Here is a 24,015-nt window from a genome sequence, read left to right on the forward strand (position 1 = left end):
ATAGGCAATAGGGGACGTGACACCGACCGGCATAGTGAATCATTACCACTCTGTATATATGATACCATCTTCCTATTTCCCGTTTGTTGCATCGCGGCCCTCGATCGGGTAATTTGCACTCTCCACGGTAAACCACAAGCTATCTATGGTAGAAATATTTCTCCCATGATCAATTCTACAAGTGACGCCGGGACGGCAGTTCGGAAGAAGAAAAAGCGATGTAAATGACATTTTGTACACTGCCCACCACATGTGCAGGCTTGTCTGCAATGAAAGGACCGATTTGGCTCCGGATTTACCAGCAACAAGCGTTGGATGAAAAGAGTAGTTCAAAACCGATAGTCATCCCTCTCAGAGTCTGATGAAGAGTCCGATTCGGATCCAATTGACAGCAAAGCAGCCTCTTCATCATGATCCGCGTCAGGTCTAGGGATGACCATAACTCTCATCGGCAATTTAATCAATTCTTCCGGCTCATCAAATGATGACTCCCTTATATATTCATCCCGTTCGGCTTGTCTCGCGGCCCTTCGTTTCCATAGATAGTTGCCCAGTTCCACCAGCCCGATCATGAAAATCGCAATCCATACCATAGCAAGAAGGACCATGACTGTTGTAAATATTCCCGGAAGTGGATATTGCGGGAAGTTGGCAGGTGCGAATTTCAAGAAAGGCAGTGAGATTCGGTAAGAGAAGAACGAGATGGAATAGCCGGATGCCAATTTCAATGTCGCAGAAGAGAATGCTGTTGTGTGACTTGTCTGTTTTTCGCCGTGGGGTTGTGAATGGCTCATAACTTCTCCATAGTGATTCTTATTATTGGCATAGGTTTTCACTTCGGAAGATGGTTCTTGAGGCTTGCCGTTTGCATCGTAGCGGTGGTGTTGAGGCTGTGGCGGGCGTGGTAAAAAGTCTGGCGCCACGGGCACTAGGACCGAAACAACTGACTTCCCATACGATGAATCGCGTTTATAGAGGCGTCCTGGAGGCCCTCGCTCAATTGTGCTTTCGTCATGGGTATTAGAGAGTGTCTATAGATAGTCAATTGCTGATCCGTGATGTAAACAAATGACGTACTGACCTCTATAGACTTAGTCTGCGGTAGTGCAGGCTCATAATCGTATCCATGATTCTCAAAGACCTTCCATGTTCCTCGCGCTGCTGCGTCCGAGAATTGGTCTTTCTTAATCCATTTGGGGGGGCGAATTGGGTGGGATGCGGAAGGGTGAACAATAGCGAGCAGAAGCGCAATGAGCGACCAGTACTGCGGGTGGAAGCTGAGCATTGTACTACAATTAATGGGAAGAAAAGAAAACTTAGGGAAAGTCTGGTTGCAACATAGCAGCGTGAGAGCGATCTTATATCATTCTAAGGTAGGGCAACCGCAAGGGCCCAAGTCCCAAGTCCAAGATACCAAGTACAACCTACCAAAAGGATTTTGAGGGGACTTTCAAGGGAGACGACCCGTGTTCCTGGTGGGATAACGTCAGATAAGTTGCTGATTGGGTTACGAGGGCAGTCGGTAGAGGGTCGGTATTTAGAGGCATCCCTTGTTCGCCTGTTGAAGAAATCGAGGGGAACGATCAGACTGATCACCCTGGAATGATAGCGCCACTGCATTGATAGCGCCGGTCTGATGCAAGGCTGATCGGCTAGAGTTGCGCTTTGTCCCTAAGGTTTTTTCCCCTGTCGTACCGATCCAGACCATTGCTTTCTGTGCAACTGGTACTGTATCTGCAGCTACGGGTGGACTCTGGGCAACCTCGTCCCTTTCAATCTTTGCTCAGTTTCGCCGTGAAACTACCAATGGTGCTCAATCCTCTGAATGGACGTGGGCCTGAAGATACGGAAAGCTGTGTAACCCATCGTTGATCTTGCAAAGTTTGACTAAGAGGTCATTCGCATCTACTTAGTCATCGCACGAAGTGAGCCGTGGCTTAGTGCCCACCTCGAGGCAGATGGATATTTCCATGCGCCTGCAATTGCAGTCGCTGGCCCACTTGAAAGCCACACGCATTACTAGGTAGATTACTTCGTACGAATTGGATCATTGTGGGGTGATTTCTCGTTGGAACTCTTCCTGCCTTTTTCATACACCGTTGATAAAAACGCCGAAACTGCAGAGCAAAATATGGAAAAGAAATAAATACCCATAGGCCGGACCCCCAAAGACATGCACGGTCCTATCAGACTGGAACAAAAACCTGTACAATACGAGAAACCCACAGCAACCAGGAACGTGGGAAAGAAGCAAAAAGGACGAACATGGCAACACCTTAGACGGTGATGCCCTTGGCCTCCTTCTGCACAAGCTTGGCCAGCTCCTCGTACACCTTGGTGAACTCCTCATCGTCACCCTCGGACTTCTTCTTGTTGGCGGACTTGGGGACAACCATAGCGACACTGGTAGGACGCTTGGTGGCGGCGGAGGCACCGAGCTCAGCGCGGGAGGTAACGAAGACGTAGGGAATGCCGTGGTCCTCGCACAGGACGGGAATGTGAGAGATGACATCCATGGGGGAGATGTCGGCGGCGAGAATGACAATGCCGTTGGGGATATCGATGGCAGCGTTGGCGGCGGGGATGGGCGACTTGCGGAGAGCCTTGACGACCTCCTTGACACCGCGCTTGAGGGACTTGTTGACGGCAGCTATAAGTGGAGTGGTTAGTACAGTGATTCGAGAGATATTCGAGACAAAGGTAAAAAAAGAGTTTGCGCAGCCGTGTAAAAAAAAAAAAAAAAAGTTGCGCAGACTGTGCAATTAACTCCAATTGAAGGACAACCGGAGTGTAACACGTGAAAAAAAAAGGGAGGTTGAGGTGTTTGTTGAATGACTGACCCTTCTTCACGCTCTTCAGGACCTTCTTGGCCTGCTTGTCCTCGACCAACGGGTTGGCGAAGGGCACGAGGGCACCAATGGGGCGCTCGGCGTCGATAACCATGGCGTCGTCAACAACTGAGGCAGCCTGCTCGAGGTCCTCCTGGACTTGGGAGGCGATCTCCTTCTCTACTGCATCGACGAGACTGGTCTTGTCCTTCTTTTCCTTCTTTTCCTTCTTGCCGGCCTTGTGAACACCGTCCTTCTCGGCGCGCTTCTCCTTCTTCTCAGCGCGCTTCTCCTTCTTCTCGACCTTGTCCTTGCCCATTATGTCGGAATCGTAAGAGGGGGGAAATGGGGGGGATGTTTAAAAAGGTGTGCAGAGAGAAGACAATAATCGACTTTCAATAAAATTTCGGCGCTATGTACGCTAGTCCCGATCCGGTAGCTATGGGGCTATGTCCATGTAGGAAGGCGGTCAAGGCTCCCGATGTGTTTGTACAAACTCCCATCTCCGCCTTGGACTTCCCAAAGGTTACGTTCGTTGTTGTTTTCTTTGTCGCTGGTTGGGAGGAACTCCTGATAGCTTCCTCGAGAACAAACTCGGGTGAGTCTCTTTACTTGCTTTCCTCTAAATGCAGATACTAACCCCATCGCCAGCATGGACAACAGCCAGTCGACGCGTCCGGCGTCGCACTTGATTGCTGGCTTTGCATCGCCTTCCACTCCTGCCAGTGCACAGAAAGCTATGCGACACTCAATTCGATCAACTCAAACTCAGCCTTCATCCCGCCAGCCTGTGCATGGTCAGACTTACCCTTCCCTCTCAACGGTATTGACGACCCACGACATACTAACAAAAGCTTCAGATGCCGAGAAAGACGAGCTACGAGTCCAAGTGAGCACGCTTAGATATGAATTGGAAAATATCAAGCAAGAGCGAGAACTGGAGGCTCTTCGACACGAGAAAGAGACACGAGACCTGCAGCTGAGAGCAGATGCGGATTTCCGAAAGGCGCAGGTTGGTGCATTCATGATCAAATCGCGGTGAATCTAAGCTAACTTTCTCCTTGTTAGGCTGCCGAAGCTGCCAGCCAACGCGCGACCCACAAGAGCGATTCTTTGGCCAAAGAGCTAAAAGAAGCGCAAGACCAAGCTCTTGATGAGAAAACGGGCCTGGAGCGGAAGATCAGAAGCCTGCAGGACGAGAAGCAGAATATCCAAGAGGAGTTCAGCGACGTTGAAGCCAATTTATCCGACCAGGAGCGCCAGTTCAAGTACCAAATTAACGAGCTGGAGACGGTCCGAGCATCGCTACAGAAGACCATTGAGGAGCTTCAAATTGATCTCCAGGCGGCCCGCAGCTCACAGCAAACAACGCAGGAGAAATTATCTGAACGCGAGGCCGAGGTCGCCGAACTGGAGTCTGAGAATATTCGTCTGAAGGCAGAAGGGAGCGGTGCTGAAGAATTGGTAATCCTGAAGCGGGAGCTTTCGGATCAGGTCAACCATATTCGGGAGCTTGAGTCGACAAACCGAGACCAAAATGCGGAATTGCGACACTTCCGGAAAGTTCAGAAGAATGTTGAGGTGGTCGAGGAGCAAAAGAGATCTCTCGAGAACCAGCTGCAGCTGATGAAGGGACTTGAGGGAGAACTTGGCACTTTGCAATTCCAAAAGCAGATGCTCGAGGACGAACGTCAATCTTGGAATAGTCTGCTCCAGGATAACGACCAACCCGCAGAGTTCGATTCTCCGGAGGCAGTGGTGAAGGCATTGGTCCAGGAGCGGATAGAAAAGGCCTCTCTAGTCGACAGGCTCGGAAACGTTGACGCGCAGTTCCTGGAGAAGGATGAGGCGCTCAAGGTTCTTGAGAATGAGAAGAAGCAACTTGGTCAAGAACTGGAGAAGCTTCGCGCAGCTAGTGGTTCGGTAGGAGCACCGGCAGGCGTAGAGGCCCGTCTTCGCTCGCGACTAGAGCGCCAGCGTGCCTTGGCAGTCAAAGAGGTTGAGTACTTGCGCGCTCAGCTGAAAACTTTCGACGCCGAAGAAGAGACAATGAACACCGACCAGGGCACATTTGACGAGCAGAAGTCGGCTCAAATCGCGCAGCTCGAGAAGATCGTGGATGAGTATCGTGTGGAACTACAACAAACCCACGAAGAGCTGTCCAGGCGAGAGGCACCACAATTAGAGGAAGCTCAGGCCGAGGCTCGAGGAACTAAGCGTCCTCTATCACCAGCCGAAAGCGATGACGAGAACGAGCGACTGGCAGTCCTTTCTCGAAAGAACCGTAAACTGCAGGAAGCGCTGTCTAAATCGGAGCAATCAACAACCCTTGCCCGCAAGGAGCTCGATGCTGCCAAGTCTCAGATCAAGTCCTTGAAGTCCAAATCTCGCACCCGCATTCTCGAGCTACGCGACAACCCGACAGCTGAAGCGGAAAAGATTAAGATGTCGACTTTGAAAACGCTCCAGTCCGAGAACAGAGACCTTCTGGCTCAGCTGCGGAGTGAACATACGGGCGTTAAGGTCGTCCCTATTAGTACACTCGAAAGCCTCAAGCTTGAGATGCAGGATATGGAAGCCATTGTCGCTGACAAAGAGAAGCGCATGCGCCGACTCAAGGAAATCTGGACCGCCAAATCCTCCGAGTTCCGCGAAGCCGTCGCTTCCTTGCTCGGCTATAAGCTTGACTTTCTTCCCAACGGCCGCGTCCGCGTCACATCGATGTTTCACCTTTCCTCCGCCTACCGTCATGGCGATAGCGGTGCCTCTGATTCCCGTGGCCCGGGTAGTATGGGCGACGGCGGGGAGAACTCAATCGTGTTCGACGGTGAGAATGGCACAATGAAGATCTCTGGTGGACCGAACAGTCTCTTCGCTCTGGAGATTAAGCACCTGATCAAGTTTTGGGTTGAGGAGAGAAAGGACATTCCCTGCTTCTTGGCAGCTATGACCTTGGACTTCTATGACAAGACTACTCGGGCGGCAAGGATGTGAGAAGGTCTTGTTGTCTAATCCTATCCTGTACTATTTTCATGTGTATCCTTCTGTTCGTTCTGTGATTCCCCCAGCACGCCTGATTCTGTGCTATGTTTTGTTTAAACAATACGAGAGACAATATGAGCTTTCTTGGCTCGAATTTTTCTTCTGAATTCAATTTTAAGCGTCTCACATGAAGAGCAGGTCAAGAGCTCCAGTGCCTCCGGTTCCTCCATTGCCATTACACGCCCACCGAATAAAATCTAAGCCCGGTCTTTGGAGAAAATAAGGGGATATGGAGAAACAAAGATCTCGGGAGGTGAAAGGAATTTTCCCAATTAGTTTCCGTCTTGAAAATGAGGGATTCGGAGGCTGGCGCCTGAATTATCTCTCAAGCAGTATGTTTCTATTTGGGATCTTTCGAGCTTCATTTGAGCCATGATGACTAGATAATAATTGCCGGGAATGTTAACATTCCTAATGTACAGCTTTCTCAACGACTTCCCGCCATAGCCTAGATGACATACGGAATGAAAAGGTATGGGACCTGCTTCTCGTACTCCTCCCACGCCTCCCCATACTTGTGTCGGCACTTGTTGATATCTCTCATGGCCCGGTGGGCGATCATGATACAGAAGAAGACCGGATAGAACCAAGGGAAAGGGCTGTTGAAGCCAGTAATCAGGCCCCAGGAGATAGCGAAGAACATATCACAAGTGTAGTGCAGCTTGCGGGCGAGACCATAGACTCCATCAGCCAGGATAGCGTCCCCGTTCTTGCTGACAATGGTCTTGGGGTTGTGAACCTCTTGCCAGGGGAGTTGAGGGAAAGTCTTTCTCTTGGACCAGGTTCCTCGCTCCATCATTTTGAAGGAATTCTTCTGGCTGTTGGCAATATCCCAGATATAGTAGACGAACAGATATGAGACGAAGAGTAAGGTCAAGGCATACTTGTTCCAAGCATAGGTGGACGGATCATGGTTCGCGAGGTAGAGTGTGCAGTGACAATAAGACAGCGGGACACCAGCGATGTTCCAAAAAGTCAGCATGAATCCAAGCTTCTCTTGATACATGTCCCAGGTCGTCGTGATAAGGTGCTCTGCCTTGGCACAGGCATTAGCGTAGGTGAAGTGCGCCATGACCAAAAACAGAACTTCGCCAGAGACGTAGCCGTAACGTTCATACTGGCGAGCAGCAGCAGCACAGCTCAGACCGAACAAGATGAACCAAGGGATTCGGACTTCGTAGAACATCTTCAAGTCCAAGGTTCCAAATATGCGAGGATTCAACTCGGCACCCATGAAGAAATCATAAATCGGATAGCCAGTGACACGATGTTGAGCGCCCCGAGCAAAAGCAGAAACATAAGTCACAAGGCTGACGAGAAAGCCAGAGATAATTGCAACGGAAAGAATTGGCCCAAACTCATCAAGGAAAGTGTAGATGGGGAATAGCCCAGTTCCATGCAGGACAGTCATGACCAGAATAGTGAGATAGAAGCTAGTGTATGCCGAGCAGTGGTACTTCAACTGCTTTCCATCCAGGTGAAAGAGCGGTTTGCCATAGCATGTAAAACCGGGCATCAGAACGTAGCATGCAGCTTCGAAGATGATGTAGCTCCAATAGATACGCCAAGCCCTAAAGTGCGGAAAGGCACCTTCATAGACAAGATGGCATAAATGCTTTCCGAATTTCATTAAAGATTGTCCATCTTCAGGAAGAGGCAGTTTCCCATCGTAGTAAGTGGCGCCAATCCACATGTAGTACATCAATGTAGGGAAGCCTGTCATGAGAGCGAGACATCCAAGCGAGCCGCCGAACTCGAAGTGACCCGAGTAGTCGACCTTAGGATCCATGCCAGGCCGCCATCCGCCGGTGATGTGTTCTTTGGCGAAGTCGTTGACACTGTCATTGTCAGATCTTTTCCGAGATCTAAGCTCGGTGGCTGTGGCCATGCTGCCTGGGCGTAGTAAGGAAAGTGAAATGGAAAGAGCGTGTGAGAGAAGGAATGGAGATAAAGAAGAAAGAGAGAAAGGAAAAATTGGAACAGAATAGGGACAATTTATGGTGTTTGGGGCTGAGGAAATTACCCTACCCAAGCCGGGTTATACCTACAGGTTTCTTTTCTCCAGCCTTGGCAACACTAGGCCTAGCCTAGATCAGAACTGTAGGGCTGCCAGTCGTATCTCCCCTGTCAGCATCCTACCTCGATTCGGGCGTAGAGTTTGGAGACTACATTTTACATAGAAAAATCATAGTCCAAAAAGACTCCCTCGTGCCAAAGGTCCCTGGGAGACTGATATCTGTGTCAGTAATGGTCACAGGGGGCACTGGACGTTCGATCATTTTGTCATACCAATTGAGCCTTTTGAGTAGCAATGTAAAAGGCCCATTGGGATCATCTAGCTATTCTACCAACCCTTTATACCCTCCAATAGCTTAATTTGGCCCCAGTAAGATCTCTATAGATTTAGCGCCGATAAGAGGCAAAGCGGGTCACATGAGGCGACCTTATCAGTGACTCGGCATTAATCATCCGGGGTTATCAGTCCGGGCATTCACTTTCAGCAACTCTCCATGACCAAAACACTGGTCCGATGAACTACCAGTCTCTCAGCATGGCACGCGATGCCTCTGAACCCGAGATCGACACAGGGAGCCGGCCATCATCGCGCTCCCACTCCGATCCGGTCTCCGCAGCGCGACCAACCACCTCCGCACAGAGCTTCACGCCCCGCTCTCTCATCGTCGGCTTGTTAATCGGCGCCTTGATAACCTTCTCCAATACATATTTCGGACTGCAGACGGGATGGATTAGTACTATGGCTATGCCGTCGGCTTTGATCGGGTTTTCGGTCTTCAAGGTCCTGGCGAACCATCTATCGTTCCCGTTTACGCCGATTGAGAATGTCTTGATTCAGACTGTTGCTGGAGCTGTGGGGACTATGCCTCTTGGGTGTGGGTTTGTGGGTGTGATTCCTGCTTTAGAGTTCTTATTGAAAGATGGCGAGGATGGGCCGAATGGGGACGGTGGAGAAGGTGAGGGTGGACCTCTCAAGCTGGGTTTTTGGAAATTGGTTGTTTGGAGCTTGGGCGTCTGCTTGTTTGGCGTGGTTTTTGCCGTCCCACTCCGGAAAGAAGTCATCGTGCGGGAGAAATTGAAGTTTCCGAGTGGTACTGCTTCGGCGTTGATGCTCAAGGTCTTACATGGAGCTGGCAAGGATGAGAAGACACCGCTCGAGCCTCAGGATCGCATTGTTGAAGCGGAGGGGCCTAGCGAAACTACTCGCCAGCGAGAAGAGGAGCAAGGTCTGTTGATGAAAGACGTCGATACTGAAGATCAAGCCGCCCATCAAAAGGATTGGAGGTCGAAGATGCGCCTCTTAGTTGGTGCTTTCGTAGTGTCTGGTGTTTACGTGAGTACATCTCTCTATTTGGTTGTTGGCAGTTGAACTAACTCTGATATAGACACTCTTCTCATACTTCGTCCCTTTGGTCCGCGACATTCCTCTGTTCGGCATGGGTCTCGCCTCTAATTGGCTATGGACCCTTAATCCATCGCCTGCATACATTGGTCAGGGTATCATCATGGGCCCATCAACATGTATGCATATGCTTTTCGGCGCGGTATTAGGATGGGGTATTCTTTCTCCGCTGGCCAAGGCTCGCGGGTGGGCGCCAGGACCCGTGGACAGCTGGGAGGACGGTAGTAAAGCATGGATTGTGTGGATCTCTTTAGCAATCATGCTTGCCGACTCCCTCGTCAGCCTCGGCTGGCTCGTGGTCAAGCCCCTGGTAAACCGCGCTCCGACATGGATGGCTTGGTTCAGATCAACTCGTGCCGGTCGATGGATTGCATTGCGGTTGCAGTCTTCCAGTTCCCACCAGCACTCTTACATCAATTATTCCTCATTGGACTCCAATGGCAATCCTTTGTCTGATAACGCGGCTCCCGCCACGATTGTTGAAGAAGACGAGGATGCGCCTCCGTCACAGCTTATCTCAACCCGCACAGTGGTGATTCTCCTCCCGTTAACCCTAATCTTGAACGTCATCTGCATGCATTATGTTTTCGGCGACATCATATCCCCAGCCTTATCAAGTCTCGCGACTGTCATCGCAGTCCTTCTATCCATCATGGGCGTGCGCGCCCTAGGCGAAACAGATCTGAACCCAGTATCTGGAATCAGCAAGCTCACCCAACTACTCTTCTCCCTCGCCACACCAGCTTCTCACTTCTCCCGACGAACAGCACTGGTCACGAATTTGCTCGCAGGGGCTGTCTCCGAGTCTGGTGCACTGCAAGCAGGTGATATGATGCAGGACCTAAAGACAGGCCACCTCCTCGGGGCAAGCCCTAAAGCCCAGTTCTACGGCCAAATGATCGGTAGTGTTTTCGGCGCTGTGCTATCTACAGCTGTTTACAAGATGTACGTCAACGTCTACGAAATTCCTGGAGACATGTTCCAGACGCCGACGGCATATGTTTGGATCTTTACCGCGCGCCTGGTCACTGGTCAAGGCCTGCCTGACATGGCTTGGCAGGCGTCTTTCATCGCAGGCCTTATCTGGATGGTTCTTACAGGCGTCCGCATTGCGGCTGCGTCTCCTGCGTTTGCGCAGAATGGTAAACCGCCGGCTTGGAGGGACTGGATCCCTGGTGGTATTGCTGTGGCGGTTGGCATTTTCAATGTCCCCTCTTTCACTCTGGCGAGGGCTATTGGTGGTGTCATTGCTTGGTGGTGGGCTCGAAAGCACGCTACTCCTGCTCGGCCTGTGTCTGCCGAGGGTATCAATGGAGTTGATCCCGGTGCTTCGGCAGAGGTGCAAAGTGGGCAGGAGGGCTCTTCGTCAGCCCAGGAACGTGAGAAAGCAGACGCCGCTTCTTCGACTATTGTCGTCTTGGCATCGGGTCTGATTCTAGGCGAGGGGATTCTGAGTATTGTGAATCTCCTTCTTGCCAGCGGGCGTGTGCCTCATCTCTAAATTGAGATGGGGATCTTATAGAGCAATTTGCATCAAAAGCGTGGATTTGTGCACGATAGACATACTCATGAATTTCGCGCATTTCGGACAATTTATGATTCTCTTTCACTCTACTCTATTCATCACTGGAGGAAAATCCAAAAGCAGGCTGTTTACAAGTAGCATAAGAGTATATTTCGATATCTAACAGATCCCGCGGTACCTAAAGTAATATAAGATCCAGGGTATTCCAACAAATCCACCTCGTGACATTCGCGAACATCCATCTGTGAGATCAAATGCGTGGAAATCTTGAAGCAATGTAAAAATGCATAAGCCTAAAGCAATAGCTTCGCCGAGCAGTCGCCAGTTGAGAAGGGAAGACGCATACGCAGGGGAAGGGGTGGTACAGGGGGCATAAACACTCCGAACACGGTATATTTGGGAAAATGGAAAATGGGGAATTCGTTCGTCACGGACGTAGAGATTGAGTCGAGTCGTACGAGGCAGGCTCATTTCTCTCCAGGGGGATATTGACAAGGCGCAAGCGGCTGTCTCATTCTGCGGGGGCTCGTAGACTCGGATAGGGGTATCTTCATATATTTGGTTGCAGATTAGAAGTTCTGCGAAGGAAGAGGTTTCCTATTAACCTGCGATCCGGGGGATGTGGGCGAACTGGGAATAGCGGGTAGTTCGGCGGTGGGAGCTGGAGCTGCAGGCTCGGCTACGGCGAGAGGGCTGGGGGACTGGGGTGGAGCAGAGCCGACGTTTGGAGGAGGGAAGTTGCCAGCGCTATTACTGCGCTGTCGCTGGTTTATTGGCATCACGGGTTGACGCTGCATGCCAGGAGGTCCGTAAGGACCGGGGCTCATGGACCGAGGGACTGGTCGAATACTGGGGCCGGGTGACATTGAACGTTGAACTGGACGGACTGAAGGACCCATTGGACCAGGCATGGGGAACTGAACGGGTGATGCAGAGCGGCTCTGAGGGTATGGGCGAGGAGGCGGCGGACCGCCATATCCAGGACCGGGGCCATATCCAGGGCCAGCGGGGGATCTTGGCCGTGCGTCACCGGGGTAGAAACGACCAGGCGGGGGACCCGAGGGGATACGGCCGTTGGGGACCATGACTGGGGGACCGCGCATTCCAGGAGGAGGACGCGAGCGAGGCTTCACAGGGCGCGCAGAAAGGCAAGAACGTGGAGCAACACCTTGCTGAGATCGATCAAGGCGGGTACAGAGAGCCTGGAAGAAAAATCAATAAATGTCCTTGCTTTCTTCATGGTTATTCTAGAATCACTTACCCATCCGTCATCGTATTCATGGAGCATCCGAACCAGCGCACCAGTACGGAGACCCAATTCATCTTCCATCGAGGGGTTGAAATCCATTTGCACGCGGTGAACATTATCAGGGCTTGTGCCAGCAGCGGCACCAGCAACGGCACTCATACCAGCCGCACCATCAGCAGCGAATGTTGCAGATGAAACTGACTCGCCATCGTGGCTGGCGGGGCTCGGGGAAGATCCAGGCGGGGAATGAGCACGTTCATGGGCCACAGCGGCCCCAGCAACAGCTCCCATAGCGGCAGCTCCTGCGGCGGTTTCTCCAACACCAGGCGCGTGTCCAGCGACAATGTTACTGCTGCTGAAGGGATTGACGGGGTCATTGAACGGATTAGAGCCAGCAGCAGACTTGGGAGGGGTAGAAGGCGGCGAGTTCCCAGTAAGATTGCGAGAAGCAGCATTAGCAGCACCAGCTCCAACGCCGGCACCAGCAGCGACCCCAGCAGCAGAGACGGGGTTAAAACCGCCATTGCCGCTCAGGTCAGGCGCGAACTGAGTAATCGGGCGAACATTAAGTCGAGGAGCAGCTGAAGAACCCATTTGCTTCGAGACCGGGGGAGGTGGCGGGAGAGTGAACGCTACTTTCTCGTTCTCCTCTTCCTCCTTCAAGGACTGAGCGCGCTTCTTCTTGCGGACCAAGAAGAAGATCAGAGCAGCAATCACACCGACACCGAGAATGACACCAATGGCAACACCTGCCTTGGCACCGGAGGACATGCCCTCGGAGCTCGTGTTAAGAGAAGTAGATGAAGCTGATGCAGCCGAGTTGGTGGCTGAGGCAGTGTGGGTCACAACCAGGACATTACCGTCTTTAGTAGAATCAGCCGTAGAAGTCACCGAGGTCACAAAGCTGACGTTTGTGTTTGTGTTTGTGGTTGACGTTGGTTCGATCTTGGTGGCTGGCTTTCTGTCCTCAGAAGACGTTGAGGCAGTAGCCTCTGCTGTAGTCTTTGTGGACTCCTTGGTAGTCTCGGTGCTAGTGTCCTTGGTTTGCGTGGCATGCGTCACGGCCGTGGGGGTCTCCTTTTCGCTGGTAGTGGTAGCTTCATGCCTCTCAGTATCCTTGGTCGTTGTAGCGGCCGCCTCGGTTGTCTTCTCCGTAGTCTCGGACGAGGTCGTTCTGGTCGCTGCCACTGCGGGACCTACACCCATATGCGCAGCAGTCGTAGTAGCGGTGTCTTCTTTGGCAGAGGTAGTAGCATCGCCGCCACCAAACGCGTCTTCCCAGGTCTTGGACAAGGAATCGTAGGCGTCCTCAAAGGGGTTGGATCTTTCGTCCAGGAAGCCCCGCCTCTCAATTTCATGAGGGCGGTGCTCGTGAACGTGGGCATGCCCGTGCACCATATCGAAAGTGATGCTTCAGAGGTCTGGTCGAACACAGAAGGGAGTTATAGATGAGCGATTATCGCTCCTAAAGAGAGTAGAATTCCGGGCCCAGGCCAGAATTCCAACGCGAGTGGCTTCCGAGGACCGCGTCGTTGGTCGCGAGGAATGTAGATAGAAAGAATGGACGATTGGAGATCGAGCACCGCCGATAACCAGATCAGGGAAACGAAAGGACAACGACTGCCAGGCCGTAAAGTGTGAAAAGGGAAAAGAGAGACCGACCAGCGCTCAACGTGAAGAACTACGATCTCAGGGAAATGATTGCATCCATTAAACCCTTGATCCACATGGATGTGGTATGGAATTACCGAGCTACCCTACGCTAACCGGATTCGATGAGGATCTGAGCGTGATGAATGTCACGATTGGCCCATAGTATACCGTGCCTGGTTTCCAAGGGGTCTCGTAAGTTACGAAAGGAACCCCAAATACGAGCTGGGACTCACCCAAGGGACTCGATTCCCCCTGAGGGTTTGAGAATCGGTCTGCTTTTTGGGTTCCTTGGAGCCTGGACGGTTTCACTTCCCCAGCCTGATATGAATTCATCCCTAGAAAAAAATAAAAAATAAAAAATAAAAACACTAGCAATATACCCTTGATGATAATGGAGACCCTCGGTCCCTTCACTAAATGACTAGCGCCGCGCGTGGCCCCAAACGTGGTAGACTTTCCTTCGCTTCGACGCGGGGCACGGGATGAAACCGTGTTCCCGATTCTCATTGCCTGATATGTCTATTCGCAATTTCCGGCGCACCCGAAGATCTTTTCAGGTTCAGGCGCGGGCTCATTTTGGGTCCCCCGCTAGTCATGTTGTCTAGATCGTGGTTCCTAGCGAAGTCCGATCGGCACTTGGTCTACTGTTTACTGTAACAGCCCGTCTCCATGTGGGCTTTTGCATATTATCTGTATTAATTGGGAGGCTCAATGGGTCGAATCCCAGGATACTTGTTGATATTAACATGTGGAGAAATACGGGTGTCCGAGTGCCTGTGGGAAATTAGTTTTCAACGTCTTGCACGCGCCACACACCCGCCACTCGCTAGGAACTTACCTCCTCGGCCGTGAGTCTCTCGCTACTCTCGTAGCAGAGCAACTGGCGGGCAAGATCACGTCCATTGGAGGAGGCCCCCGGTAGAATGTCGTCCCAGACCTGCGCTGGGAAATCGTAGAATTGCACTTTACCCCAGTCGGGCAGTCCCTGCGCTCCCTATGGACGGGTTATCTCGTGATTCCGGTGCATTGGCCTTTGGTCGGGGCGTTGTATATCGTCACTTACCGGCCATTTCTGTTCGTTCGGGGTTCCCAGTGTTTTGAATATAGACACGATGAGCGATAGATCGCTACCCACGGGCCCGGAATCGAAGAGGGCCCGATGTCCCACCCCAATCGCTTCCGCCACCACACATCCTGCGGCCCAGAGATCCAGAGCGGTTCCATAGCTCTTGTCGCCGAATAGGATCTCTGGAGGTCGGTAGCAGGTGGTTCCGACGTCCGTGATCTTCTGGTGAGATGGCTCCGATCCTGGGTCTCCTTCTTTCCAGGATATGCCAAAGTCTGCCAGGTACGCGGGTCCATCGGGGGAGTCCATCAAGATATTAGATGGTTTGATGTCCCGATGAATGATCCCGGTTTTGTGAATATGGGCAAGTGCTTGGAATAAATCACGCAATATTGACCGTGTCTGAGTAGCGGTCACCATGTCCCGTCGAAACAGATGTTCCAGGTCATACCGCAGGAAGGGGAACACCAGCACCAGTCTCCCTCCGTCCAATCTGAAGGTTTCGATCAGCGAAACCGTATGCGGACCATGGGCTTCACGAAGTAGTCTGGCCTCTCGTTGAGCATCATGAGGAGCAGTCATGAGATGCGGAATGGTGATTTTTACAGCGCGGACGGTACCGTCTGCGGCTTTCGCTTTATATATCGTGGAATGCAGCCCGTCAAAGTGATGGAAACAAGATGAATACTGGCCGAACTTTTCACCTACTGGGACGTCAGATGCCTCTGACTCCTGAGGTGCATCTTGAAGTTCATCAGTGCTGGTCACTGGTGCTACAGATGTAGTCTCGGCAGCATCGATTGCCTGTTGACAAATGCCGTCATACTCTTCCTAAACGGGATGAGTTTGTGCAGCCCCGGACTTGCAAAATTGAACAACGGACCTTTGAAACGGCATTTTCGTAGGCCTCGGTTTCATATCGCCTAGCTTGTGTTTGTGCCTCCGTGAAGGCAGAGGCAGAAGAAGCTTGTTGGTAGGCCGTGGTGCTAGGAGATCGGATCAGATCAGTTTTAGTCTACAGAACGAGTGCTCTACCCACAGAGACTGGATGACCCTGAGTCGATCAGTAAAGCCTAGACCATTCCTCCAATCCATGATGACACCTCTCAAGAACTAAAGCACCGAAGAAACCCAGTGGAAACTGACGGGTGGATCATATCACGTGACCACTGGGGCACATCGTCATCGCCGAGGGCAGCGATCGTTGCAACCCCCGGATTCCATTCATTGGTCTTGGTCTACCTTTCCCGGCCTTGACCTTACTCTTTCTCGGTTGTTATATTCTCTCGGATTATGCGCTTGGTGCGCTTGGTGATTCGGTCAACTTGAAACAATGGACCTCTCACGGCAGGAATACCCGGCGCTGCTGGTATGATGCTCTCTGATCTTCCCCCGTGGACTTCCGCATACTGATCGTGGGGCTCTTTCACATTGTTAGGCCACTCTTTACCCTGGACAAGCTACAACCGTCCTGAGCGACCGCATTCGAGTCATCAACAAGATCCATTCGGATATCGCGGATTTCCTCCAGGTACGACCGTCCGTCGTGACTCTCTCGACACCTGATGTCGAATTGAATACGCAGAAATAGAATTGACTCGGTGGTAGGAGCGTCGTCGTCTTGAAGAGTCTTATGCCCAGAGCTTGCGAAAGCTGGCGCATCGCCCGCAACTCGAGAATGGTGCCGCGCTCGGGTAAGTCGAATGAGCCCGAGAGCCGTGAGCTCCGATTCACTGCCAATGGGCAACAAACTGATAGAGAAACAGTATCTTCCAAATCCCCTGGCAGCGCATTCTCAATTCCACCGAGGCGGTGGCTGTATCCCACGAGACTCTTGCGAACAAGATCGAAGAGGACGTGGAGCGGCCGCTAAGGGAATACAGCAACAAGAATCGCGATATGCAGCAAATGTCTGGAATTCAGAGTAACATGGCGGGACTAGCTAAGAGTGTTGAAGAAGCTCAGAAGAAGGTCGAGAAGGCTAAGGGCAAGGGTGCGAAAGGCGCCGACAAGCTGGCCAGTGCGATCGCCGCTGCAGAGGAGATCAACCAGCAATGGGAATCGCGTGCCCCATTCGTCTTCGAGCAGCTTCAAGCGGTTGATGAGGGCCGGCTTAACCACCTTCGGGATGTGCTCACCCAGCTTGAGACACACGAGGTAGACCAAGTCGAGCGCGGCCGGCAAGCTGCAGAGAGCTGCCTGAACGTTCTCCTTAATGTGGAGACCGCCGATGAGATCAAGACCTTTGCAGCAAAGATGACTGGCACCCGTGCTCCCATTTCGCCTGTGCCTTCTCGGAGACAGACATCTCAGGTTGAAACTCTTCCTGTTACGACTCCGCCTATGCAAACGGCCCCAACCGCGGCACCACTTGCACCTCCACCACACATCCAGGACGATGCGGCTAGCCAACGATCGGAAAGATCCGAGAGGGCCACCACTGTCCAAACTCCCCCAGGTAAGCTCCGAACCTTCAAAATTTGACAGCATAAAATCTGACCTTCTATCCACAGCTCCGGATGCCCAGCCCAGGCAGACTCCCTTGGGGGGCCTGAGACGACTCGGCACTGTCATGAACAGGCGAAAGAGTGTCGTCGGACCGTCAGGCGGATCATACGACAGAAAGGCAGAGAAGAAGCACTTCAGTCCCTTCGCGCCCTTCAAGAGAAGCGATTCCTCGAGAGACATGCAAATACCCGAATCACCTCCTGGAACACCTTTGGATCGCCCAGGAACGTCTATGACGGAAGAAGGACCTGCGCTCACTCCGGATGTATCACACGATCGCACCTTGACGGACATTGTCACACCAGTTCCCGTCTCTCAGCCCGAGCCAACCGGCACTAATGGCAACTACCAAGAGACCCCGGGTGGGTTTGCTAGTAATGGTGCTGAACATGTCGACTCGGAAGGCTTCACTGAGCGTCCCTCTACAATCGATGAGATTACTCGTGCCCAGAGAGAGGCAGCGTACGTTTCTCCCGAAGACTTAACCTGAAATGATTGCTAATACAGTCATTTACGCAGTTTGGAAGATCCCAGCATGAACCTGAAAATCCGTGACCAGCCAATCTTTGAAGATGAGAGCCAGGCCAAGCAGGCCATGGACGATATGGCCAATACCCTTCGACTGGTCAGTCTCATATCATCGGCCAAGTAGCCCTCATACTGACTCAATAATAGCGCGCTCAGCAATCTGGTAACATCAGACGGAATGCCGGTACCATCCGTGGCCGCCGCGATGTTCGAAACACAGTATTTGTCCCGAATCCCACCTCTGAAGGGGCCACAGCCTCGGCAGCACCCGATATGTACACCCCTTCCTCGCCTATTAGGCACATTGCGTCTCCCAGCAGTGTGATGGAGGACCAAGCAATGTCGGACACGACTTCTGTTCGCTCGGGACATACCTTGCAAGGCCCCGTTCCTACCATGCACCCCGATCTCTATGAATCAGGCTTGAATGCCTCTATCATTGAAACAGTGAACGCCTGGTTCTCCGAAGGCACTGTTACCAAATCCTTCGTGGTGGGAGAACTTGCTCTGGCCCACAACCCTACACCCGGCGCGCCAGTAGAATCTACACGCATCCGCCTTGACAACTTCCCAGTGCTGGAGAAGGTGGCCGCCAACCCGCACTTTGTTCATGAAAACACCGACGAGAACCGAGGTCAGTATGAGATTCAGCTGGCCAGTATCTCGCGACCCATGCCTACAGTCGCATTCAAGTACCAAGTACACCTGGATGATCCCTCCGCCTATTGCCCAGTCATTTTCAAGCCAGCCTGGAACCTTCAAGACACCACGGCCAGCGCCATCATCTTCTACTCCCTCAACCCGTTCTTCATCTCGCAGTCTGGCGAGCCTATCATTCTCAGGAACGTGGTCCTGACAGTCGGTCTGGACATCTCCGCCGAAGATGCTAGCACGCCCGTCGCCCACGCCACCAGCGCCGTCATGCACCCGAACCAAGGTGCCACCTTCCGCCGCAAGAACTCCACCGTAGCCTGGAGAATCCCCGAACTGGTAGTGAACGCTCCAGGCACCAGCGAAGACGGCAAATTCCTCGTGCGCTTCTCAGCCTCAACTAGCGGTCCACGCAAGGGCAACGTCGAAGCCAAATTCGAGCTCAGCACAACCACAACTGGCTCCCGACTCGGCGTCAGCCGTGCAGCCACCGACACCTCTCCGAAGGAGATCGACCCCTTCGCCGACGAAGCCGCACAGAGAGCTGCCTCGACTGTCTGGGAGGAGGTTCCGACTGCGCGCAAGCTGGTCGGTGGGAAGTACGTGGCTGCTTGATGAGCTTGCGGCGGCCATGACGCACTTTGATGACAACCATATGGGGCCCTTAGTGTTGGAGTATATACCAAATCTTTCGTATTCCTTTTTCTGTTCTTTTCTTTGCCTTCGGGCTCCCTTGCAAATAGCGTTTTTGTAGTTAGGCATTTTAAATCGCGCGTGTATGTTTTTGATGTCGAGGACTTGTACTTGGTCCTGGGCTTTCTTAGTTTCTGAATTGATTCTCTCACCCACGGCGATCGATCTCCCGATAGAAATCTAAGAAGAATCGCCATATCTGGTCTTGTCTGACTTGATGAGCGATCGTCTCTTCATGGTCTGAGAATTTGTATCGAGTCGTCCTCTTCTCCGAGTCCCAGCCACCGGCCAGAAACGAGGGGAAACCTTCGACGGCCGTAATTAGAGGCGGAAGGAGTTTCGGCATTCGTTCAGGAGATTGCTTGGTGGATAGGGCCATCACGCAGGTGTTTTACAGATCTGAAATGCCAATCCTGTTCAAGACTTCGCACGGGATTATCACAGTAGTTGGGTACGGTAGCTCCCCTGAGGGACTCGCGCAGAGTCTAGAGGCATGAGGGTGAGGTAGGAAGATGGACGGTGAAAGTTGGGAAAGAGACACAAGTCGAAGGATATGGCGGTAATCAGCTGGTTCCCTCCCGCAGTAAACCTACGATTTTTAAACGACCAGGCATCTTCACCTTCTGTCCCCTACGCCGCCTCCCGAATAAGATCGACTGTTCTTCGAGCAAGCAGTCCGACAAAGGTAGCTACAATGTGGTCAGTTCTCGATAATGGTCCGTATGTACGAGCTGAGACTCCTAAGCGACACTTGACAGACGAATCTCGCGAGCGCATACAATACGAAGGCACAGCTAGGTTTCCTTCCTACGGGGCTTTTAGCCACTTGCCATGCTGATCTCCACTTTTGCCCTAAGTTTCCTGGAGCCGCGAATTGCTCTGAACGTCAATCGACTGACTCCTTTTCCAGCACTGCCAGGAACATGTTCACAGTCGTACTAGAATAGATAGTTCGATGTCGTCTTGCTCTTGCTTCTTCTTGAGAGTTGATGGTACATATCCCAAATGTATCGCCCCGATATCACCAGGAGAAGCTAGCTCTGTTCAATATAAGTCCGCATTGGTGAAGTAGAACTACTCAATCATTATCTCCCTCCATTTTGTATCACTGACCTAGGCTGTACCGGCCGCTTCCATACCAAAAATAGTCCTGCCAGTGTGCCATAGGCTCAACCCCACCACTGATCGATGGTATTCATCACTTGAATTATAAGCGACATCATCATGTATCACATAGTCGGTGAGACAAATATGACTGACCGCGCCGTCTACAATCGCAGGATCAAGCAGTTCAGTCGCCTAGGCTGGAAGTGACTCAACGTCGTGATCATTGTCAGGGTCGTCACACTGAGCAGGCAATCTTGGATCCCTTTCACCTTCGTTTCTCAAGACCGGATTTACCTTTGCTCTAAATTCTCTTGACTGGATCAAGTTACTCCCGGGATGTCCTGGAATGGACTCCCATCCACGTTGACTGGTCTTACGAGATGAGATGTAATCCGAGAGAAATTTGAAAGGAAATGAAATCGAAGTGGCCAAACAAACTCTAGAAACTAGCTATGTGCAATGAGTGTGCAAGGCTATTAAAACAGGAAATAATACAACTGAATTCACCACGAGCGCTTACAGCTCCTTCTTGAGGAAGTGCTCCGGCTTGTGGGTGGTCTCATAATCGACGTGAACATAGGCACGCTCAACATCAGGCAGGGACTCGAGCTTCATCTGCAGCTCCTCGGCCACATCATGAGTAGCGCGGAGGGAATCGGAGGAATCCATGACGATATCAACCTCGACAAGGAGACGAGGCCCGGAGGTGTAAGCGCGGACGGTGTCGATGGCAGTAATGAGGGGCGAGTGGGTCATAGAAATGTAGGTGATGAGCTGCTGCATCTTGGTATCGGCCGTGACACCGACGAGAAGCTGGAACTCGCCGTAGGCCGAGTGCAGCCAGAGGCCGCTGATGAGCACGGACAGCAAAATAGCGCCCATGGGATCAATCCACCAGCGGATCTTACTTCCCATAAGGGAGGTTGCCAGACCGAGGCCGTTGATGAGAAGGTCGTTGCGGTGATCTTCCCACAGGATACGAATCTGGGAGACCTGGTTGCGCAGGGCGAAGCAGTAGAGGAAGAGACCTAGCTTGGTGCAAAAGGCGACGGCGACGGCGATGATGGAGGGAAGGTGGAAGGAAGATTTGAGGGTGTCGGAGCCCGCGACGAGCTCGCGAATGGAAAAGGCGATAATGATGAAGGAGACGGCAGTCATCAAGAAGCAGAAGCAGATGTTGCCGGCGGTCTCGATCCGAGCCTTGCCGGCGGGGAACTTGCGGGGGTCGACACGGTTGACGGCCTTGTTGCACAGCAGGAGGGTCAAGTTGGACATGGGGTCGAAGATGGCGTCGGCCATGGTGGTGAACAGTGACAGGGAGCCGGAAGAGGCGGCACCGTACACTTGCACAACACAGAGAATAATGTTGGCAGCGAAACTGGCGTAGACGGCGATCTTGTACTTGAGGCTGTTCTCGCTGTTGAGCTCGCGGGCAGCACGGACATGCTCTTCAACCGGCTTCAACATGCGCTCAATGTTCTCGTTCTGGTTCTCGTAGAAGCCCTGCAGCTTCCGTGTGGTAAGGGCTTGCTTGCCCTTTTCCACCACCTTGACGCTGTGGGCATGGTCGCGTTTCCGAGAGGTGTTGGCCTTGATCTGTCGGATTTCTTCATCGGTCTTCAGCTTGGATGCCAGCTGGAACGGGTCGCTATCAGCAGTATAGCGAGGTGGGGGCATGCCCTCTTCGTCGGGGCTACTACTGCGGTTCTGCATGATTTCCCGAAGTTCCAAGGCTGTGGAGGTGCCTTCGTTCTGAGAGCGCGCCATCCTTTCGGATCGGTGGGGCGAGCTGTTGTGCAGCTGGAACGCCGAGGGGTGGTTGGAGATACTTTGGCGTAGATGTTCTTCCATATTGGCGGTATGTGAAGGGAATGAAGGGGGATGAAAGGACAGAAAGGGGAAGCCAAAGATGACAGGAACATAAAAAACTAGAGGGTGGCTGTGCTTATCTTATCGAATCGCGAAGATCTCCCACCGGACGGTAACTATCTCATCTTAAAGTCAACCCCATAGGAATCCTACCGACGAGTTACGATTTACACCTCTCTTCTCCCCAGAAAAATAGAAAATCTCTATGGTTTTCACAGGCTTTACCCGAACACTTGTCCGGAAGGTTTGCCCGCATATCTCCTGCATCTTGGCTGCGCCTTGGCACATCGAAAAGCGACGTTACATGTACACAAGTGGGTCCATAGTCAGAACCTTTCAAAAGGCTATTTTTCTCCATACTCGAACAATCTTCAGAGTGGACGAAGCCAGAAATAGCATTGGATTTATCTCTAGCTCTAGAAAAGCTCTATAACCCCCCATAGACCTATATCTTTAAAAGCGGGTCTCTCAACACACCTAGTTGCTGTTAACGAGGTACTTGAACACACTCTCGACCCAGCCAAGCTTCTCAGTATCAGTGCCGCTGGTAGGGATAGCCATGTTGGAAGTAACAGCGGTGGCAGTCACGGAAGTGGTGACTGACTCGGCCTGCCCTGAGGGAGCAGCAGAGGCACGAGCCTGAGTCGCGAAAGTGGTGGTAGCAACAACAGCAGGAGTCGAAGTCTCCACGGCAGCGGAGGTCTCAGCAGCAGAGGAAACCGCAGTGGTGGGGACAACCTCGGAGGTAGACGTGGAAGCGGGCGCTGACGAGGACGAGGAGACTGCAGCGGAAGAGCTGACCTCTGCGGCGCTAGAGCTGGAGCCGGAGCTGGAGCTGGACCCACCGACAGTGAAGTCGACGCAGGACTCGTAGGTCTGGTCAATAGACTCGGCGTACCAGTACCACTGGAGCACACAGGACCCAGCAGTAGAACACTTTGAACCAAGATCTGTGGGCATGGTAACGCTGAAGTCGGTGTTGTTCGCGGCGACTCCGGTAGAAACGGAAGCATAGACAGACCAGGAGATCAGCGGATCACCAATAACGGTGTTGGAAGCGGTATCAACGACGGAGACGTTGGCGACACCGGTGTGGGGGGCGTGGATGGCAACAGTAAAGTCGATGGTCTCGCCTGCAGTGTAGGAGTAGACGTTGTCCTTGTTGTCGGCGAACTTGTAGCCCTTGCAGAGCCAGATATCGCACTCTTCGGCGTTGTAATCGCTCTGGGAGGCGGCGACCTGCAGCTCGCCCTGGATGTTGCCGTAGTTGTCGGACAGTTGGTTGACCTCAACCTGGTCACCACAGGCAGCCTTCATGGCGGCACCGGGCATCCGGGCAGTCGGGCTGGTGACAAAGCCGTGGCCATTGACCAAGGAGATAAGACCGGCAAAAGCCGCGATGGAAGTGTACTGCTTCATTTTGGAAGGATGTATAGAGGACCGGCGAAGGAATGGAAATCGGTAAACCAGTACCGTGAAAAGTATATAGCGAGTGTGGAAAAGACTGCACGGTCCCAGACCGGAGAGAAAGAATGGCAAAGAGAAAAGAAGAAGTTCAGAAGAGATAGGCCAGCTTGATGTCAGGGCCCGGCAGCGCTGGGACTGGGCTGTTTATATAGACAACCGCACGCCATCGGCATCTGTCGATCTTGATTCTGCCAGAGTCCTTCCCAATTAACTACAGACAGGAGTCAGGGCAGGTGAATGGTGGGTGTCCACATTTGGAGCTGTCATTGAGGACAAATGCACCTAGTGGTCACTCTGAAACATTTGACCCCCTCTCATATATCCACAGGGAGGTGCCTGGTGAGACCAGCGGTGTTGCCAGATGCCAAAACCTCGGAAATTTTGCTGTTCGGCCCTATCTGGATCAGTGAA

The 24,015-nt window shown here is 52.4% G+C and overlaps 10 protein-coding genes across 10 annotated transcripts; 3 read left to right on the plus strand and 7 right to left on the minus strand.

Moving 5' to 3' along the window:
- Nucleotides 1-329: 329 nt before the first annotated feature.
- N7443_001266 (uncharacterized protein) lies at nt 330-1,285 on the minus strand (the record flags this gene model as incomplete). The annotated part of the gene is made up of 2 exons (XM_056881322.1): nt 330-1,031; nt 1,082-1,285. The coding sequence occupies 2 exons, from the start codon at nt 1,283-1,285 to the stop codon at nt 330-332; spliced, it is 906 nt and encodes a 301-aa protein (XP_056746560.1).
- Nucleotides 1,286-2,276: 991 nt separating this feature from the next.
- Nucleotides 2,277-3,147, minus strand: N7443_001267 (40S ribosomal eS12 domain-containing protein; the record flags this gene model as incomplete). The annotated part of the gene is made up of 2 exons (XM_056881323.1): nt 2,277-2,650; nt 2,841-3,147. The coding sequence occupies 2 exons, from the start codon at nt 3,145-3,147 to the stop codon at nt 2,277-2,279; spliced, it is 681 nt and encodes a 226-aa protein (XP_056746561.1).
- Nucleotides 3,148-3,480: 333 nt separating this feature from the next.
- N7443_001268 (coiled-coil domain-containing protein MAD1) lies at nt 3,481-5,822 on the plus strand (the record flags this gene model as incomplete). Its single annotated transcript, XM_056881324.1, has 3 exons — nt 3,481-3,625; nt 3,689-3,840; nt 3,897-5,822. 3 exons carry the CDS (start codon nt 3,481-3,483, stop codon nt 5,820-5,822), a joined length of 2,223 nt encoding a protein of 740 aa, XP_056746562.1.
- A 496-nt stretch (nt 5,823-6,318) lies between these two features.
- Nucleotides 6,319-7,758, minus strand: N7443_001269 (uncharacterized protein; the record flags this gene model as incomplete). Its single annotated transcript, XM_056881325.1, has 1 exon — nt 6,319-7,758. One exon carries the CDS (start codon nt 7,756-7,758, stop codon nt 6,319-6,321), a length of 1,440 nt encoding a protein of 479 aa, XP_056746563.1.
- A 642-nt stretch (nt 7,759-8,400) lies between these two features.
- Nucleotides 8,401-10,789, plus strand: N7443_001270 (OPT family oligopeptide transporter; the record flags this gene model as incomplete). The annotated part of the gene is made up of 2 exons (XM_056881326.1): nt 8,401-9,219; nt 9,272-10,789. 2 exons carry the CDS (start codon nt 8,401-8,403, stop codon nt 10,787-10,789), a joined length of 2,337 nt encoding a protein of 778 aa, XP_056746564.1.
- Nucleotides 10,790-11,382: 593 nt separating this feature from the next.
- On the minus strand, nt 11,383-13,460 carry N7443_001271 (SH3 domain protein; the record flags this gene model as incomplete). Its single annotated transcript, XM_056881327.1, has 2 exons — nt 11,383-12,015; nt 12,075-13,460. The coding sequence occupies 2 exons, from the start codon at nt 13,458-13,460 to the stop codon at nt 11,383-11,385; spliced, it is 2,019 nt and encodes a 672-aa protein (XP_056746565.1).
- A 996-nt stretch (nt 13,461-14,456) lies between these two features.
- Nucleotides 14,457-15,876, minus strand: N7443_001272 (putative cell division protein kinase (Ctk1); the record flags this gene model as incomplete). Its single annotated transcript, XM_056881328.1, has 5 exons — nt 14,457-14,489; nt 14,554-14,709; nt 14,779-15,612; nt 15,665-15,767; nt 15,821-15,876. 5 exons carry the CDS (start codon nt 15,874-15,876, stop codon nt 14,457-14,459), a joined length of 1,182 nt encoding a protein of 393 aa, XP_056746566.1.
- A 238-nt stretch (nt 15,877-16,114) lies between these two features.
- N7443_001273 (uncharacterized protein) lies at nt 16,115-19,083 on the plus strand (the record flags this gene model as incomplete). Its single annotated transcript, XM_056881329.1, has 7 exons — nt 16,115-16,150; nt 16,220-16,312; nt 16,390-16,475; nt 16,548-17,239; nt 17,295-17,751; nt 17,809-17,914; nt 17,965-19,083. 7 exons carry the CDS (start codon nt 16,115-16,117, stop codon nt 19,081-19,083), a joined length of 2,589 nt encoding a protein of 862 aa, XP_056746567.1.
- A 1,701-nt stretch (nt 19,084-20,784) lies between these two features.
- N7443_001274 (cation diffusion facilitator family transporter) lies at nt 20,785-22,119 on the minus strand (the record flags this gene model as incomplete). The annotated part of the gene is made up of 1 exon (XM_056881330.1): nt 20,785-22,119. One exon carries the CDS (start codon nt 22,117-22,119, stop codon nt 20,785-20,787), a length of 1,335 nt encoding a protein of 444 aa, XP_056746568.1.
- Nucleotides 22,120-22,614: 495 nt separating this feature from the next.
- On the minus strand, nt 22,615-23,556 carry N7443_001275 (lytic polysaccharide monooxygenase; the record flags this gene model as incomplete). Its single annotated transcript, XM_056881331.1, has 1 exon — nt 22,615-23,556. One exon carries the CDS (start codon nt 23,554-23,556, stop codon nt 22,615-22,617), a length of 942 nt encoding a protein of 313 aa, XP_056746569.1.
- Nucleotides 23,557-24,015: the final 459 nt, after the last annotated feature.

This window comes from Penicillium atrosanguineum, assembly GCF_028827265.1.
Source record: "Penicillium atrosanguineum strain IBT 20685 chromosome Unknown utg000001l_segment0_segment0, whole genome shotgun sequence".
Classification (NCBI taxonomy): Eukaryota; Fungi; Ascomycota; class Eurotiomycetes; order Eurotiales; family Aspergillaceae; genus Penicillium; species Penicillium atrosanguineum.